This window comes from Galeopterus variegatus, unplaced genomic scaffold (genome assembly GCF_000696425.1).
Source record: "Galeopterus variegatus unplaced genomic scaffold, G_variegatus-3.0.2 Scaffold81, whole genome shotgun sequence".
Lineage (NCBI taxonomy): Eukaryota > Metazoa > Chordata > Mammalia > Dermoptera > Cynocephalidae > Galeopterus > Galeopterus variegatus.
Window position 1 is genome coordinate 1,004,644 of NW_007726192.1, and position 18,494 is coordinate 1,023,137.

The window sequence follows — 18,494 nt, forward strand, 5'->3', positions numbered from 1 at the left end:
AGTCCTAGCTCACAAATACAAATTCTAACAATTCTCTTTAATAATTGTTTTCAAGCAAATGGCAATCTGAGTTAGGGGCATTATTAAAATTCCAGGAAAAGAAGAGTGAGAGAAAAGTCACCCAATAATCTTACTACCATTTCAAGTCTGGTTTCCTATGCGTCACTTTAACACAGTTGCAATCACATGGGAGACAGGAAGCCCAGTCCTTTCATGCAACTTATGCCAAACACTTTTCTGTATTATCACATTTTTAAAACCATCATTTAAAATGTATGTGTGATATTTTATTAGCAGATACTACACAATTTATCTAAGCATTCCCCTACTTCTAAGCACCTTGATAACATTTTCTTTAAAACAAAGTTGTAAAACTTCAGGATACACAGTAATAATTAGCCATAAATCACTTTGTTAACTTACTGGCTTCTGTGGTTAAATGTTGTTTTTCATTGCTCCATTTGCTCCATTTCCAGAAAGTTTCAGTAGAACAACGAATCCGAAAAGTATACATAGTATATGGATTTAACTTGCCCACAGCAGTGAGATAACCTGAATTTTCTACTCCTTTGATAGTGACATTCCGCTATTAGAAAACAAATAAATATGTGTGTGTATATATATATATGTATATGCCATGTGTGTATGAATATATGTGCGCACACACACACACACACACACACACACATATTTTTTGGAGTAAGAAAGCCTTCACAGTTGTAACATTTATGTCCACATGAGTCTGCACATATAAGACCAAAGGAAGTTCATTCACTATAATATTTTAATTATTATATACATGCCAAGTCAGTGGTTATGCTCTGTAATAGCAATAAAAAATTGGGGTGTCGGGCCGGCCCGGTGGCGCACTCGGTAGAGTGTGGTGCTGGGAGCATGGCGGCGCTCCCGCCGAGGGTTCAGATCCCATATAGAGACAGGTCCGTTCACTGGTTGAACGTGGTGCGGGCGCGACACTGAGGGTTGTGATCCCGTTGCCGGTCGCGGTACGGGCGCGACACCGAGGGTTGCAATCCCGTTACCAGTCACGAAAAAAGACAAAAAGGAAAAAAAAAATGGGGGTGTCTTTTAAATCCAAATATTGGCTCTAAGTAATAATGGTCAATTAAATTATGCAGAGGGTGATAAAATTTTGATAATCAGTCAATGGCTAATGATGATGTAATAAACTTTAACATAATTTAATTTGAGAAGACTTTGAGGATTAAATATATCGTTCAGATGATATTTGGAAGGTTCTTGGAGGCAGACATCATCTTTCATGCATTTCTGTTAATATGTCATTTAGAACCTCTAGTATGGTGCTGAACTTGTAGTAAATATTTAACAAATACTTACTTTAACTAAATAAAATGAAGCAATTTTAGACAAATTTGAGGATCTGCATGTTTCAGGAAAGTCTCAGAGCTCCTAATTACTTATTACAAAGAAGCTTTCAAACATTTTGTAGTTCTGACTGATTTTTCTAGAAATCAATAAATTTGAAATGAATATTCAGGTACAATTTCATTTGTTTTAGACCTACCACAAATTACAAGATGGTGTGGTATAAAAGTCAACTTAAATATTTAAAATGCATTAAAAAGTCATGTTTTGACTTACAATTACCAATTATAACTTGCTCCCACTGCTGCACTTCATGGTGCCAATTAATCCATTAACTGATGCTAAAGTACAGCAAAAACTGCCCATTCATTCACAAATTTACTGAGTACTAGCTGCGTGCCAGGTACTTACTATACTGGACCTGGGAACATTCTGAGTAGTAAAAGTCAAATTTACATTCTATATGTCTAGTATTATGATTGTTTTCAAATGCTAAGTATAATGCTGTTATTACATTGATATATGATGTCTTTCTTGGTTCTTAGTAAATCTCTATAATAAATAATCTGAGAGCTTACACATCAATTTTCTGGATTCTTTTTGAAAACTGTCTTATCCAAAATAACTACAAAGTTTATAGAAGAATCTTACTCACCAATTCTTGTACTGAATTAGTTTTACTAATTTCAATTTGACATAAAAGATTAATCTTTGCAAAGCTGCCTGATAAACGCCAAGAAAGTATAACAGCTGTTGCATTAATATCCTTCACTTTGAATGAAGTAGGAGTATGGAGATAAACTGTAAATATAATTTATAAAGATTAATTACTTTAAACATTTATTTTAAAGTGAAAAGCTATCTTCTAGTATGACAAACAAGACTAAAAGAAAACAAGGAGGTATCATTAGTGATTATCAGCAATATTCTACCCAGTATTCGTGGAACCCACAAACCTCCTGACATCATGCCAACATGTTTTAAAAACCAATCAGACTCAAGGTTCTTCAATTGGTACTGGGAATACTAAAAGGTACTAAGATCACATTCCGTACCCTTTAAGGAATCTACTTGGGGAATGACAAACAAAAATGAAAGAAAATTAATAAGAGTTTATATGCTAAGTTCTAAATGCACGGTATAGATCTTAACTGCTACAGGAATTTAAATGGAAGCATGGTAGGGGGAAAATCTTACAGTGAAGATGAAACTTAAGATGAGCTTTGAAGGAAGAATCAGACTAAAACTGGCAAAACGGATATAGAAAAGCAGTTCACGTTGGGATCTTGGCATGAACCAGGGTACAGTGCAGCAAACTGCACATCACACTGGGAATAGAGCATATACCAACTTGCTTGGCGGGCAAGAATCCCATGGGAAATAAGATTGAAATGGCAGAGGGCAGACCAATGCATACAAAACACTACCACTCAAGAGACACGTGGAGCTGTTTTGACCCTAAGAAAAATCAAGAAATATCAAAAGTAACAGGAAGGAATAACGATGAAAGTGACTTATTTTTACAAAGAAGGCAAAAGGGTCACCTGCTAATTATTTGCCAGGATGTATGAAAATGCACTTGGTTTTAGCCCCTCCCCCCATAAGAGTCTCCTTGCCATTGCTCTGTTGTGTTACATGCACATAGATTGACCATGGTAATGAATGCCAAAAAGATCAACCACAGTTTATTTCTATTTTGAGCTATATATTAATAGGGTTGGTAAAAATCCAGAAATCATCAGCAAGAAAAGGAAACAAACTACTGATACATACAACTTGGATGGCTCTCAAGGACATTATTCTTAGTAAAAAATGCCAACCTCAAAATGTTACACACTATACGATTTCATTTATATATCATTCTCAAAATGACAAAACAGTACAAAGAAAAAATTAGTTGTTGCCAAGGGACAGAGATGTGTGTGTGTGTGGACGGATGATAAAGGGCCAACATGACATTTGTATTTGTTCTAGCAGTTCTGTATCTTGATTGTGATGGTGGTTACATGAATCTATACATAAGATAAACTGCACAGAACTACACACACACAAAAAAGCACGTGAAAAACTGAGTAGAGTCAGTAGTCTTCTTAACAGTATTGCACTGGTGTCAAGTTCCTGGTTTTGTACCATAGTTACATAAGATGTCATCACTGGGGAAAGCCAAGGGAAGAGTTCACAAATCTCTAATTTTTTTTTTTTAAGCAACTACCAGTGAGTCTATAATTATTTTAAAATAAAAGTTGGGCAAAAACGGTTTCGAAAATCAAAAACTATTAGACAAAGTCACTTACAGTTTCTATGTAAATGACCAATTCAAATTTTTATTTAAGTTCAACATAATGGTAAAACTCGAAATTATACATTTTAAACCTTCTAAAATAAAATTTTAAAAATTAACATAAAGTAACTATAAAGAAAATAATCAGTAAAAAGATATCCCCAGAAGCACTTTTCATTAATCTCAAGGCATTTCACCACTTCTAAAGCTATTTTTAAGACCCCAGTTTACATAGCAGCTTACCTTTTTCAGTTATGTTAACTAAAATTGTTGATTCTGATTGACCCAGAAGATTGCGAGCATTCAAAGTAAAATTATATATTTCTTGACTTGGAAGCATTTGAAAAAATAGCTGATAGCTTTCATTTGTAGGCACTTCAACTCTTTTAGATCTAACATATTTTCCTGAAAAACTGTGAAATAAAAGAAAAATAATTTTCAAAACAGCAAGAGAGATATATTGGAGGAAAAACACAAATAGGCAAATTTCTCATAATGAATCTTTATGTTTACACTCATAAGTGGTAACTAAAAAATAAATAAACAACCACAATAATATGCTGAACTTTCAGAAGGAGAGAACAGAACTGTGGTTAACAGAGGCAGAAAAGGTTAAGGAGGGTTAGGGAGGAACTGGGTAATGGACATAAAGAATAATTATGTTTTGTAATGATGAATATGCTAATAATTCTGATTTGATCATCACATATTCTACAGAAACACTGATAGCTAACTATGTACCCCACAAATATGCATAATCGATTGTTTCAATAAAAAATTTTAAAAATTAAAAAGTTTATATTTCTAATTAAAGACATATTCAGAAATATATATATATATAAAAGAAAATACACATGATACAGAAAACAGGAGAAAATAGCCATAAACCCACTAGTCACAGTTTCTGTTCATATTTGAGGTTCTTCCTCCTAAACTTTTTTAAAGAGACATAAAATCGAATCTACATATGGTTAGACTACAGTATTTATAGTATATACAATTTTACACAGCATATTCGGTTTTATAGCTCACTCATAATATAAATAATGTAGCGCATTTCACATGTACTTCCAACGCACTCCCTGCCATCTGACATCCCTTCTTGGTTATAATCACCTTTCAAATAAAGTGTAACTTGTTCCACGTGGGCCCATCAATGCTGTTGGTCTTCCTGGATTCCAACTACATATAATCTCTTTTAAATCACGTGTCTCACAATTCAATTTTTGAGGAATATCAGGCGGATCTAATAGGAAGAAGAAAAAAAAATGTAGTTACAATTATGTATATGTTCCCTGAAAATGTAATGTTTTACGAATGCCAACATTTTGCATAATTTCCTTAAAAATGAAGAATTTACTGTTTACATTTTACTTTTGAACAATGCAGGAATTATCATTCTTTCTATAACGTGCTTTGTCAGAGTTCATATTACATTAGAAGTGATCAATTAAAATATACTGAAAAGTAACTCTTAGCACATTTGGAAATTCAGATTGAGAGATAGTCACTTTTTTTCCTTAAATACTATTTCAGAGTCTACCAAATCTCTTGAAAAAAATCTGTGTCCAATAAGTTAAGTCAGAAAATTTACAGGTTAAAGGTACTATTGGGTTGGCCAGTTTGCTCAGTTGGTTACAGCACTGTGCGTATAACACCAAGGTCAAGGGTTTGGATCCCCGTACTGGCCAGCCACCAAAAAAATTATCATCTATCATCTATACATTGTGATTTAAAAAGAAGTAACAAATAGTTTAAAAGTCAGTATAAATCATATTACAAGTTTCAGAATTCTTAAATATATTATAAGGACTATTATTTACAAAGTAACTCTTGGCATAGTTCTGCATCTCCCTATATTCAAACTGACTACTGCTCTTCTGTTGTTTTTTCTTCTCTTTATTGAAACTATTCTCTTTAGCTTTGTAGGGGCAGGACTAGAAAAAGAAAACAGTTGTTCATTGTTTTGTGAGACCTTTAAAATGACAGATGAAAATGCTACAGTCTGACACTGCTTATTATAGAAATTGGTATTTCTGCAATCATGTTAAACCAAACATATATAAAAACTGGTATCTACAAATGTCATATTTATCCAAACTGTCAGTTTAGGTAAGTTAAAAAACAAAACAAAATTATATACATGTTAAAAAATTCTGTAAAATATTTTTTTCAACTGAATTTTCAAAACAGACCTTAGTTTATCAACCAAAACTTGGAAAATTTCACATACCTTCTGCAGAGATAAGAATACCATTCTTCAGTGATATTTTAGGTAATATTAAGAGGATTAATGAGTGTCTACATGATTAAACTAACACTGATGTATTTATTTTGAAAATTATTTTACATCTAAGGCCAAACTTTGTCATTTTATTAAAATCACATACCAAAAATATGTAATATATTTAAAATGCTGATGATTTTAGGATTTGGCAGATATATTAAGTAGAAATACTTAAAATCCAAATAACAGGAGCAAACTAGAAAGAAATGGGAGGTGAGACTGACAGAAGAGTAAAAAATATGAGGACGGTATTTGAAATGTACTGATTTTCTTTTAAAAATATTAACTTAAAAAAGAATCAGCTGAAGCTAGGTAAAAGTTAGATATAAAGCAACTGTATTTTTATATAAGAACAAATAGAAAATGCAGTTTAAAAAACAAAACCATTTTTAATAGCACCAGAAAACTTCAAGCACCTAGGAATAAGTTCACCAAAAAATACATAAGACCTCCTATCCCTAAGATAAGTCAAAGAAGACCTAAGTAAATGAAAAGATAAACCATGTTCTTGGCTTGGGAGACTAAATATTTTAAGAATGTGATTCTCCAAATTGATCTATAGATTTAATGTAATCCCAATCAAAATTCCATCAGATTTCAATTGTGTGTGTGTGTGTGTGTACATGTAGGGGGAAACTGGCAATCTGATTCTAAAATTCTTTTTAGTCTTTTCAATAAATGGTGAATTAACAGGATATCCATAAGGGAAAGAAAATAAATGCATCTTGATCCCTAACCCACACCATAACCTGCTCTTGTAAGTTTCTAAAGAGTTCCCTTAAATATTACTGCTGCTCTGAGTTGAGAAATAGTCAACAATTTCAACCTCTAAATTTTACAAATGAAGGTTAAATTATGAATTAAATTGGTTTGTTCTAGTACTATGATAAAAGATTAGAACATTGTCTGAAATAGTAGAAATGGCAACAGTGCATATTCTCATCTTTTAAGTATTAATTTTTTCTTTCATACTTCTAAGTGGACAGCTCCCTTTTTAGTATGACTTATGAAGCAACTTTACTACGTATGCTATGCCACTGATTCTCAGTAGACTCCAGGATCATTTGTGAAACATGTTGCAAGTAATTTCCTAAAATTCCATTAAGAAAAAAACATAATTTTCTAAAATTTAAATTTGAACATAACCTCACTTTCACTTGAATTCCAAAACGCATTATTGAGAAGACAAAAAGAGAGTAAGGTTACAGGCATCAAGCTGAGAAGTGCACCTAATCTTGGTTATTCCCTTGGGAGGATATCAACATCTAAATGTAATTCATCACAAGTTACTGTAGTAGTAACAAAGAGACTGAGAGAAGCTGATCGAGTGAGTCCACAGCTGAGAATCATGAAAAAGCAAAAGAAAAATCACTAAGCAATCAAAAGAATTATCATAAAATCCACTGACTCCATCTCACACACTCTATTCATGAGACCCTTACACCAAATCTAGAGGCTTTTAATTCAGAATGCAGGGAGGAAGAAAAACTCTCAACTCATAACATAATTACCTGTGGACATCTGCCACCACAACTTTTGGAAATATCATGGAATTTTGGACTGTAGTCATAATCATTAATAAAGATGCCCTGAATGACAGTGCACACATTACAGACAAAACACAGTGCAAGTTTTCTTCTCAGCCATGTCCTCCAAGAATCCTGTTCACCTCAACTATATTATTTAAAAGTCGGAGAAGACATATTATGCTGTTGAAAGACTTTGTGTAAAATCGTTATAATTTCTTTAATTTAGGTACTTTAAAAAGGTATCCTTTAGGTGGTAACTTAAATTACATAAAATAATTCCTAAACAATGTAGGATTAAGAAATACTAATTATCCTTGACTCAACAAAGCTGTTAACTAAAAATGTAAAATAAACATGAGCAGCTGGATATTTCAAATCTTATTACAAAACCTACAAGTTATACAGATAGAGGTATGTAGGAAACAAGCTTAGGATGCATATTAAAATAAGCAAAAATTCTAGTGCCTTTATATATCATTTATATTAAAGAACAAAGAAATGAGAAAGAAACAAAACACTTCCCAAAGAGTAAAGGGTAACAAGGAGGTCCAAAACAGGTTAATAGAAACTCTCTTTAAAATTATATACTTACATCCTACAAAAATAACTGTTCCTAAGATGCTGTCCTGTGTTGAGAAAACCACATTTGTTCCACTACTTGCAGAAACAGAAATATTATGGATCCTGATGGCCACATTTTCCCCGTCAAGATGGATAAGGGGACAATCCGTTTGGCCAATCTGTGCTGATACCACTTTTTCTTTACTCACGCAACAAAATGTTATATCTGAGCCTACAAGTATCACTTTGTCTTGAGGAAAAACCTCAGTCTGAGAATCAGGAGTCCCTAGAAAGAACAAAGGGAATTATAAATATTTTAGAAGTCTTTTACATGAAATAGTCTCCATAAGAAGACTTTTTTTTCATAATATTATTTTTAAAATAACCCAGTATATACAAAACATATTGTCAGGTGCTTTATAATAATGGTGGCCCAAAGATAAAATACGTCCCCAGGTTTGAAAGTAGGAAGATATGCACAAGACATAAAACAGTGTGTGGGGTTTTATTCATTTATGAAGGGGTGACTGTGAGGGAGCGGAACAGGTCAACATCTATACATCTAATGTCACAGGTTAATGTCTAAAAATTCTAAAGGTTCAAATTCAGTGGGCTTACATACACAGAGGAAAAATCCACACCAAAAAAATCACTCATTAAACAATTCCATTCTTTTTATTCTATACATTTAGAGCAGATTTTTTACTTTCCATCAGCCTAAATATACGTTCAAGTACCCCACATCCTAAAAAGCAATTTTCTTTAATTCAGTCCTTCCTTCCTCTGACCCATTTCTCCATATTGTCAAAAGTACTGTCTATCTACAATAATTCCCAGCCTTTTCTGGGACTTCATTTCAACAGTTTTCCAGGCCCTCCCCCACACTGCCAACATTCTACCTGCACATGAGTTTTATCTAAAGAACAGTTGATTTTTGGTATGCTGCAGATCCCCATGTTCCCTGCAATAACTCTGCACAGCCTATAGGGGTCTGATCTATGGACCAGTAATTTGGAACCATTTTTTTCATAATATAGATTTGATTTCATTATCACCTACATATAATTTTTCATTGTTATTCAATGCCTACCACAGTGATTTTCAAACCTGGATGTTTATCCAATCACTCAAGAAGTTCTTTAAAAATACAACAGGTTCCTGAAGCCTATCTCAGAATTCTTAAAATAAAAATGTCCTGGAATGGTAGGTTTGGAAGTTCTCCAGGTGACCCTCATGCAACCACCTGGGGTTCAGAGAAGTGAAAGCTTAAACTGAACCTTACCCGTGAGTAAGACTAATCTAATTTATTTGAAAGAAAAATTCTTTAAATATAAGCTTACAAGAAATGTTCTTCACTGGGCTCCAGTCACTCCACTCTTTGCGACCAGAGAAATGAAGACTATCAATGTAGCATCTAATTCCCACATAATGAGTGGCACACTCCAAGGGCAGGTCTGAGGCCCAGCTCCAGTGATGAACTGTATCTTTACCATTCAGAGTTGTGTTGTGGGTCTTCTAAAAATGAACACAAATACAAAATTCTATTTCCAAGTAATGATGTATTCTGCTTTCCTTTAGGATTAAAAAACCACAATAGACTGTATATAATCATCAGCTAATTTAAAGGTCTGTTCTTTTGTAAAACTTTATCAATTTTCTATAAAGTATAACAGGAAAGTTACAGTAACTATAATCATGATTCATTTATGTTTACTTCAACTTTAAGCCCTACTGCATTAACATACAAGATGCTGATATTCATCAAAACCTTCAATACTATGCACAAAAAAATATACCACTGCCTAATGATCTCCATTTTTCATGGAGAAAAAATAATAGGTTTGTATCTCTAAGAGTTGAAGTCAAGGAGAAAAGAAGCATTTCAACAAAATAAATTATTTTAGACTAGATTTGTTTTTTATAAAAGCGTTCTATATTTTAATTTTATTTTTAAACATACAACTTGTAATAATATAAGATATTAATTTCAATTGGAAGAAATGGGCAAGATTTCAATCAAATATTGAGGATCTCTAGATGATACCTTGGGACTTCTAGTTTAAAGACAATGGATTAAACAAATGTATTTCTTTCTCCTACACCACCTGAAATCCATCTAAAACAAGAATAAATAGATTTTTTCAAAAGGCATAAATGCACAAGAACAAAAACAGGAGACGAAGCAACACCACTGAGATTTTGGAAGGTAGAAAACAGATGGGTGACAGTACCTGACTAGAAGATCTGAGAAAGCTGAATCTTAAGCCTCCAATGGGAAAGCCAAGAAACCACCTGATTTCTATCCCAGAAACACCGAACGGCTCAGCGAGTGCCTGTACCAGATTCCCCTGAGGAATGCAGGGTGAAGGTGTGTACGAAGCAAGAAGACTGCCTGAAAGTTGTGTGAAGATATGTTAGACACCCGGGTCCCTCCCCCAGTGCTATCCAAGGACAACCTTTGTTCACCTAAGCAAAAGAATGGAGATTTATGCTCTGGAAAAGTAAAACAGAACAACTCTAGATTGAGGGATCTCAGGAAGAGGTGAGGATGAGGAATATATTCCAAAACCAGGGGGATTGCTACCCTATGCCTTCTTCCCCTAGTCAGTTCCTAGAATACTGGTAGCCAGATTCACACTCGCCCGGCAGAAGAGTAAGCAAACTTTTCTGAGGCATATGAACGGGTCAAGTTAAAATACCTAAAATAACATTAGAAGTCTGCCAACTAAATAGCCCATCCTAATCGCCCTATATTGGGAAGTCCCCAGTCAACAAGTCCTATCCAGGCAAACCAAAGTTTCGATCAGATTTTTTTTTTAAGAACCCTTCACTTAAATATGAGTAGCAATCAAGATGACCAGAAAGTATAAAAAAATTCTAATATGAAAGTCAAAAATCAAAAGAAAAAGAAAAAACAACTTGAAGAAATAGAGTGTGTAGGAAGGAAAAAAAACTTTAAATTACTGATATCCTTAGAGATAAGAAAAGATATTGCATCCGTGAAACAAGATCTGGATACATTAAAAAAAAAAAAGAAAGAAAAGAAAAAGAAAAAAGAGCAGCAATACTTAAAAAAAAAGGATCTCTTGTAAATCTAAAAATATAAAAAATAGAAATTCAGTATCAGGACTACAAGATCAAGTTTAGGAAAAACTTCTCAGAAAATAGAGCAAAAGACAAGTGGAAAACAGGAAAGATAAGGCAATTAGAGGACCAGTCTAGAAGGTACAATTTCTGAACAACAGAAGTTCTAAGAAAAAAGGAAAAAATAGAGAAGAGGAAATCGAAGAAATAAAATGAGAAAAGTTTCCAAGCTGAAGGACAGGTGTCTCTAGACTGTTCAGCACAATAGATGAAGATAGATCCACAATAAGAAACAACAGAGAAATACCTTCAAACTGTTGGGAAAATTTTCCGACCTATAATTCTATACTCAGTTAACTAGTAATCATGCATAAGGGCAGAATACAGACATTTTCAGAAACGCCATGTCTCAATGCATTCACCTGGCAGCATTTTACACTCCCACCATTAATGTATGAATTAATTCAAAATGTATTAAAGATTTAAGTATAAAACCTTAAACTATAAAACTCCTAGAAGAAAACATAGGGGAAACACTTCAGGATGTAGAACCAGGCAAAGACTTTATGAATAAGACCCCCAAAGCACAAGCAACAAAAGAAAAAACAGACAAATGGGATTATATCACACCAAAAAGCTTCTGCACAGCAAAGGAAACAATCAACAGAGTAAAAAGACAACCTATGGAATGGGAGAAAATATTCACCAACTATACATCTGACAAGGGATTAACATCCAGAGTATACAAGGAACTCAAACAACTTTACTATAGAAAACCAAACAATCCAATTAAAAAATGGGCAAAGGAGCTGAATAGACATTTTTTCAAAGGAAGACACACAAATGTATGTCTCTTTCACGTACCTATTGGTACATGAAAAAATGCTCAACATCACTAGTCATCAGGGAAATGCAAATCAAAACCACACTGAGATATCATCTCACCCGAGTTAGACTGGCTATAATCAAAAAGACAGAGAATAACAAATGCTGGTGAGGATGTGGAGAAAAGGGGACTCTTTTACACTGTTGGTGGGACAGTAAATTAGTACAGCCATCACGGAAAATAGTACGAAGGTTTCTCAAACAACTACAGATAGAACTACCATACAATCCAGCAATCCCACTTCTGGGTATATATCCAAAGGAATGGAAATCATCATATCGATGGGATACCTGCACTCCCATGTTCACTGCAGCTCCATTTACAGTAGCCCTGAGATGGAACCAACCTAAATGTCCATCGATGGACAACTGGATAAAGAAAATGTATATATATGGGCCGGCCCGGTGGCGCACTGCTACAGTGCGCCGCTTGGGAGCATGGTGGCGCTCCCGCCGAGGGTTCGGATCCCACATACAGACCGGTTCCCGCTCACTGGCTGAGCGAGGTGTGGGCGCAGCACCGAGGGTTGCGATCCCGTTGCCGGTCCCGGTCCGGTACGGGCGCGACACTGAGGGTTGCGATCCATTGCCGGACACGAAAAAAGACAAAAAGGAAAAAAGAAAATGTATATATACACAATGGAATACTACTCAGCCATAAAAAGAATGAAATTCTGCCATTTGCAGCAATATGGATGAGCTTGGAGAAAATTATGTTAAGTGAAATAAGCCAGGCACAGAAAGAGAAATACTCCATCTCCTTACTCATAAGTGGCAGGGATAGAGGAAGGGAGGGAGGAAGAAAGGACCAACCACAATAAAACGCTGAACTTTCAGAAGTAGAGAACAGACCTGTAGTTGCTAGAGGTGGGAAAGGGGGAGAGGGAGGGGGGTTAGGAAGTACCTGGGTAAGGGACACAAGGAATAATTATGGTTTGTAATGATGAACAAGCTAATAATATTGATTTGATCATCACATACTGTACACAAATACTGATAGTAAACTCTGCACCCCATAAATACGTATCATCAAAACAAATAAATAAATAAATGAAAGTCCCAATTGTTCTGCATCTTCTCAATACTAGTAATTGACAGGCTTTTTTATTTTTCAACAATTAAATTTAAAAATAAGTTATATCTCTGCACAATAGCTATTATAGACTGCAGAGAGTATCTACAGTAGTAAATAGCTACTAGAATATATGTTTCTACCAGAAAGAGGAAATGAGAGGAAGACAGGCGATTTAGAAGAGGATGCATCACAAGAAAAAGGAGTAAGGGATACCCTGGATGATGACGGGGGCCCCTTGGACCATAGCTTCCTAGTGAATGTGCTGAAAGACACTGAGGCCTGTCTTGAATGGGTTTTGGATATACCTAGGTATCAATCCCTTCAAAACTAGGGTTGCTTGGTAAGGGCTAAGGCTGCTGGAGCCCCTGGGACACCCATGGCTACAAGCAGCCTCAGGTATTTCGTACACTCTGTACTATACAAACATTATCCATGTGAGCCCTTATGTGGAAAAGGTTGGGAAGCCTGTCGCAATGCACATAGAGATAAAAATGATAAAATTCAATTCACCAAGATATTACTGATAAAATACCTCATATACTTGAAATTTTCAAGATTTCCACAACCTGGAGAGAATTTAGGATTAAATTAACAAAGCAGATAAATAAAACTAAAAAAAAAACAAGACAGTATGAGGGCATTTTAAAAAGTTCATGAAAAAACAGAATTAAAAGATCATACAAATCTTTCCATGAACTTTTTGAAGACCCCTCATACAAGAAGTTGTAAAAACAAAAAAAAAGTTGTGAATAGTGTTTATATAACCATAATACAAACAATGAGTACTGTTCTATCAACAATCATAATACAACCACATTGGAAGGGGATAAGAAATTGGGGGTTGGGGGAGGAAGCACACAAGCAGGAGCTGGCAGGTGAGAGACGACTAAATTCTCTATTGTGGGAACTTGATAAAGCATCGCTCAAAACTGAAGGAAAAAAACAAGAAATAGTAACATAGCATGCTATTTGGAAATAATGAAAGAGTCAGCTAGAAGAGTTGCAGTAGGTTGTTTCCAGGGAAAGACCAATGGGAGTGTATGCTGGGTAGGAGGGGGGTGCTTCACTCCCACCCTGGTCTGTGCAGTGCTCGGCTTCCACAGCTGTCTGCAGAGGCTGCAGGTAGGCAGATGCCTTAGAGGTGAAACACTAATGCCTGCTGTTCTTGATTTTAAACTATTACAAAGTGATAGAATTGTAATCTGTCACAAAATGACTAATTATAAGGAATTCTGATTTAAATACTGATATTAATAACATATTATAAATAAAAATGTCATGCTGTGCTTTGGACCTGGGGCATTTTCCTTCTTTTACTTCACTGTTTTAAATTACTTTGTTCTTTCCCTGTTTTCCCTGCCTCTTGGTATTATTTCCTCATACAAAGATTTTTCCCATAAGTAAGAAATCACTATCTTGCCATTACCAATTTGCATCATGGGGCAATAAGTTATATGGTTTTGGAATAACAGTTCCTTTCATTCATGTCTGATTTCACCCACATTTCAAAGAGTAGTCCTCTTATTCTAGCATCCTCTAATTAATTCCTCCTTAAGTTACTTTAAAAAAATTTTTAAAAGCCTCAAAGGTAGTAATGATAAATAATATTTGCTCAGCAGCTTTACAGATATCATACCACTTACTTTTTGGACCCTAAAGTACATATTATCACCACATTTCAAATGAGCAAAACGAGGTTTTGAGAAGTCGCCCTAAGTTAGTAAGTTGTAGCCCAGAAGACAAAATGTGAGGCCACAATGAAAAGTTAAGCAACACGATTTTAAATAAGTAACAGTTTCAACACATCAGAGCTAGAGCTGCACATTAGAGTGACACACAAGAATCAAGAGAAGACAGAGCATTCTAGGCTGTAATAATTAGGATGGGCTTTAAAATAAAGGGTAGGACTTAACCTGGGTCTTGAAATGTAGGTTTAATTGGGATAGGTGAAAAGGAAGGGAGGGCATTTTATGAAAAACTATCCTTTTATAAAATATAAACTGTAGTGGTTAAGAGCACAGACTCTAAAACCAAAGTGCCTGGGTTCGAATCCTGACTCCACCACTTAATGTCTTCTTGTGCCTCTGTGTTTTCATCTGTGAAATGGGGATACCAATAATACTCTCATGGAACTGTTGCAAGGATAAAAAGAATTAACATACAAAGAGTTTTTAGAACAGTGTCAGGAAAAGCAGAAGCACTAGAGACATGCTAACTACAATCATGACTGTTATTTTAGGAATGAAATACATGGGCTGTAAAAGAAAAAATAAGACTAACTACAAAATACAGAATAATCCTATTTATTATCTTTACTATGTTATCTATATACTTAGGAAAATAAATTGTAAAGTCATGAGATGGTCTTTTAATTCTTGTCTGTAACTAAGCATATTCCAAATCTACTGAGGAGGAAAAGAATAAAAGGCTAAGAAGGGGAACATGTACGAGCTGTCAAACTTTTCATACCTATTTGTCATTACCCTTTAGATTAAGAGTAAACTAAATGTATATCATAAGGAAACCATTCATAAACAAGATTTTTAAAAAATCATGTACTAAATATAAGAACATTATTTCAGATTCTGGTAAATTCAAACTTACAGATGTATATAAAATTTCTTAACAATTACCATGGCTAAGTATGTTTCTAAATATTTATTTTTATGTATAGTATTAGACAAAGATAAAATAACAGACTAAAGTAAATGTCCCTTTCATTCCATTTTATGTAAAAACATGCATACAAAAATCTAGACAAGAATACACAAAGATAATGCTTTCTGGGTTCAAGTGGTAGAATCATGGGTTATTCCTCCCTTAATTTCCTAAACTTTCTATAATGGTTACATATTACTTTAATAATGTACAAGTGATTTTTTAATCACAGCATATAAATTTTACTGAACCCTGTAAGATATCTACTTCCTGAATAATCCAAAAGTTCACTAATACCACCTTCAAAATGTTTTTAAAAATTACTCAATTTCTTTAATGTCACAGAAAAAAAATCTATTTTTCTTCAGACTTACTAATTTTACGAGCTCCATACTCTCTTTACGTAGGATTTTGATTTCCCAGATGACATTTGAATGACGTGGAAAAACAGAACCCTTGTCATTCCACTTTAGGTATAATGTAGAGGTTGAGAAATCAGCAGACAAACTCAAGACCTCTGGAGTATCTGGAATTAAGGCTTAAAAAAAGGAAATCAAAAGAGAAAACTTAGTAAAATAAGTAATGATTTTTCACGTCATTCCATTAATCAACTAATTTTAAATTCTATTCCTTCCTGATCAAAAGTAAATAATCAAGAATTAAAAGCAAACTCTTTTACTAAAAAAAGAGAATATATGCATTTATTTATACAGGCAGTACAATGATTAACAAGGAAAATTTGAGAAAATTATTTATCAGCTGGCTGTTTGAAAGCCATAATACATTTTCTAATACAAACAGCAACTGGGTTCTCTCAATACTCTAGTGTCATCTGGTCTGGGACCTACAAGCAGGCAACATCAGAGAGAAGACAAAGAGCTTCCTTTGTATGGCTATAGGTTGGACCTAAGAAAATGACAAAATATGGAAAGCTTGCTTTGGTAAAGCTTTCTACTTGTTCTCTGCGGCCTTCTTGCTCATTTCCTGGTGTCAAAGCTCCTCATGCTAAGGAAAGTTACCCTCCTGAGAACTGCTACAAGGTGGTGACAGGTATCATTAAATACCTGGTTACAGATATCATTAAATAGCAGCAAGACTGTTGCAATGACGAAGGCATTGAGTTAGGAAGCCAATGAGTAACTGTGCAGACGTAGCAGGATGTAACATCAGAAAGGTTAGTTTAGCAGTGTCATGCAACGCAGTCTGCAGGGGACAGAGATACAAGATAAGCTGATTAACTGGAGAAATCCTGGCTGGAGTAATAAGGACATGGATCATGATGCCATACATGCAAAAGAAAGGACAAATCTGATGGACATTTCAAAGAAATAACTGGATCAAAGAAATGAAGGATTAGCTCTAGCAAGAAAGATGAACCACCACTTGTCTCAATTTTCTAGCCCAGAAAGCAGCATCAGGAAAGACTGTGCAGAGATGCAGAGGACTGGCTGTGGACGAACAAGTGTCAGGGGAAGAAGATCGAGTGGAGGGCTCTGCAGACAGCTGCATGGGAAGGGTGACAAGTCAGAGCCATAGATGCAGGCTCACAGGGAACCCGCTGACTGAAGGTGAAGGAAGGGACGCGATGCACACATAAAACACCAAAGCTAATTCAGAGACTGACAACGGACGATCACACCTTCATGGAACCAGAGAATGCCAACAAGAATTCAGAGAGGGAATGGCATAGAAGCAGAAGGAAACCAGAGAAAATCCAGGATCACTGAAATAAAGAGAAATGGGTTGTCATCTGGGCCAAATAAGACAGAGTTCACAGAGGAAGGCTGAGAAAAGACCACTTAACATGGGTGAGTGTACCATCAACATTTGAGAAGGAAGACTGAGAGAATAGTGGCCTCTGAAACTACTATAAAGAGAAAAGCTATGCTCAAGGGTTGGGCATCTCACAGGGAGAAACTGGTACACTAAAAAAAAGATAGCAGAAGGCTAATGTATCCCCAAATATCATCAAGTCTCCCTATCATAAGGAATGAGTAAGTTATTAAAAATATTAGATCAGTGGAAAACAAGGTGTGAGCATATTCCATTCTATGAAATGTAGGCTTTCTGATGAGGGGCAAAGAGACTCGTACTCTCTTGCACGTTTCTTCTTCAGATGGCAGTAAAGTGAAGGTAAGTTAATACAGACACACACCCTTTCTTGCCTCATTTCTATGTTAGTTATTCCCTATGAAGCTAAAGTCATGGTAAGCACAGAACTGCAAGAGCGTATACGGGGTGTAAGATAGCTGAATATGCTAAGTAACAAAAATGGCAGCACAAACCAATATAAATATAAGTTCTTAAAGATAGATTACCTAAAGCATGCTGAACACAGTGCTCTACACTGGATTTATGCAAAATGTTTAGGGCTTTACAGGACACAGAGCTTGTGGATTTAAAGTCTAAATCATACAACTAAGTCAAGAGCTAGACCTCTATATAAGGACGGTGGAGGATGCTTTACAGGAGAAGTTTGAAGTGAGAAGCTACTTGTAAAAAAAGGAAAAATGCAGACAAATGAGAAGTAAGAAGTTGATTTAGTGCCAGGAGAGCAAAAGTTCAAGGTCCCAGTGTGACCAGAAAAGAGCAGGAGGCTTCCAAGAACATAGTTTTTCTTTCAAATGATTCACAATGTAGTAACTTAAAAATTATAAAACATGGGCCGGCCCAGTGGCGCACTGGATAGTGCGCCGCTTGGGAAGCGCGGCAGCGCTCCCGCCCGCGGGGCCGGATCCCACATACAGACCGGCTCCCGCCCCCTCCCGGCGCCGCGCTCGGGGCAGCCCC

The 18,494-nt window shown here is 35.3% G+C and overlaps 1 protein-coding gene across 1 annotated transcript in view; it reads right to left on the minus strand.

Moving 5' to 3' along the window:
• LIFR (leukemia inhibitory factor receptor alpha) overlaps window positions 1–18,494 on the minus strand; it is a 43,099-nt gene that overhangs the window by 17,357 nt on the left and 7,248 nt on the right. Inside the window, exons 5-11 of the mRNA XM_008579736.1 lie at window positions 16,079–16,242; window positions 9,343–9,517; window positions 8,034–8,288; window positions 4,742–4,871; window positions 3,869–4,038; window positions 2,000–2,145; window positions 424–586 (exon numbers count right to left, since the gene is read on the minus strand). Coding sequence (XP_008577958.1) covers window positions 424–586; window positions 2,000–2,145; window positions 3,869–4,038; window positions 4,742–4,871; window positions 8,034–8,288; window positions 9,343–9,517; window positions 16,079–16,242 — 1,203 coding nt within the window. The remainder of the gene's footprint in view (window positions 1–423; window positions 587–1,999; window positions 2,146–3,868; window positions 4,039–4,741; window positions 4,872–8,033; window positions 8,289–9,342; window positions 9,518–16,078; window positions 16,243–18,494) is intronic.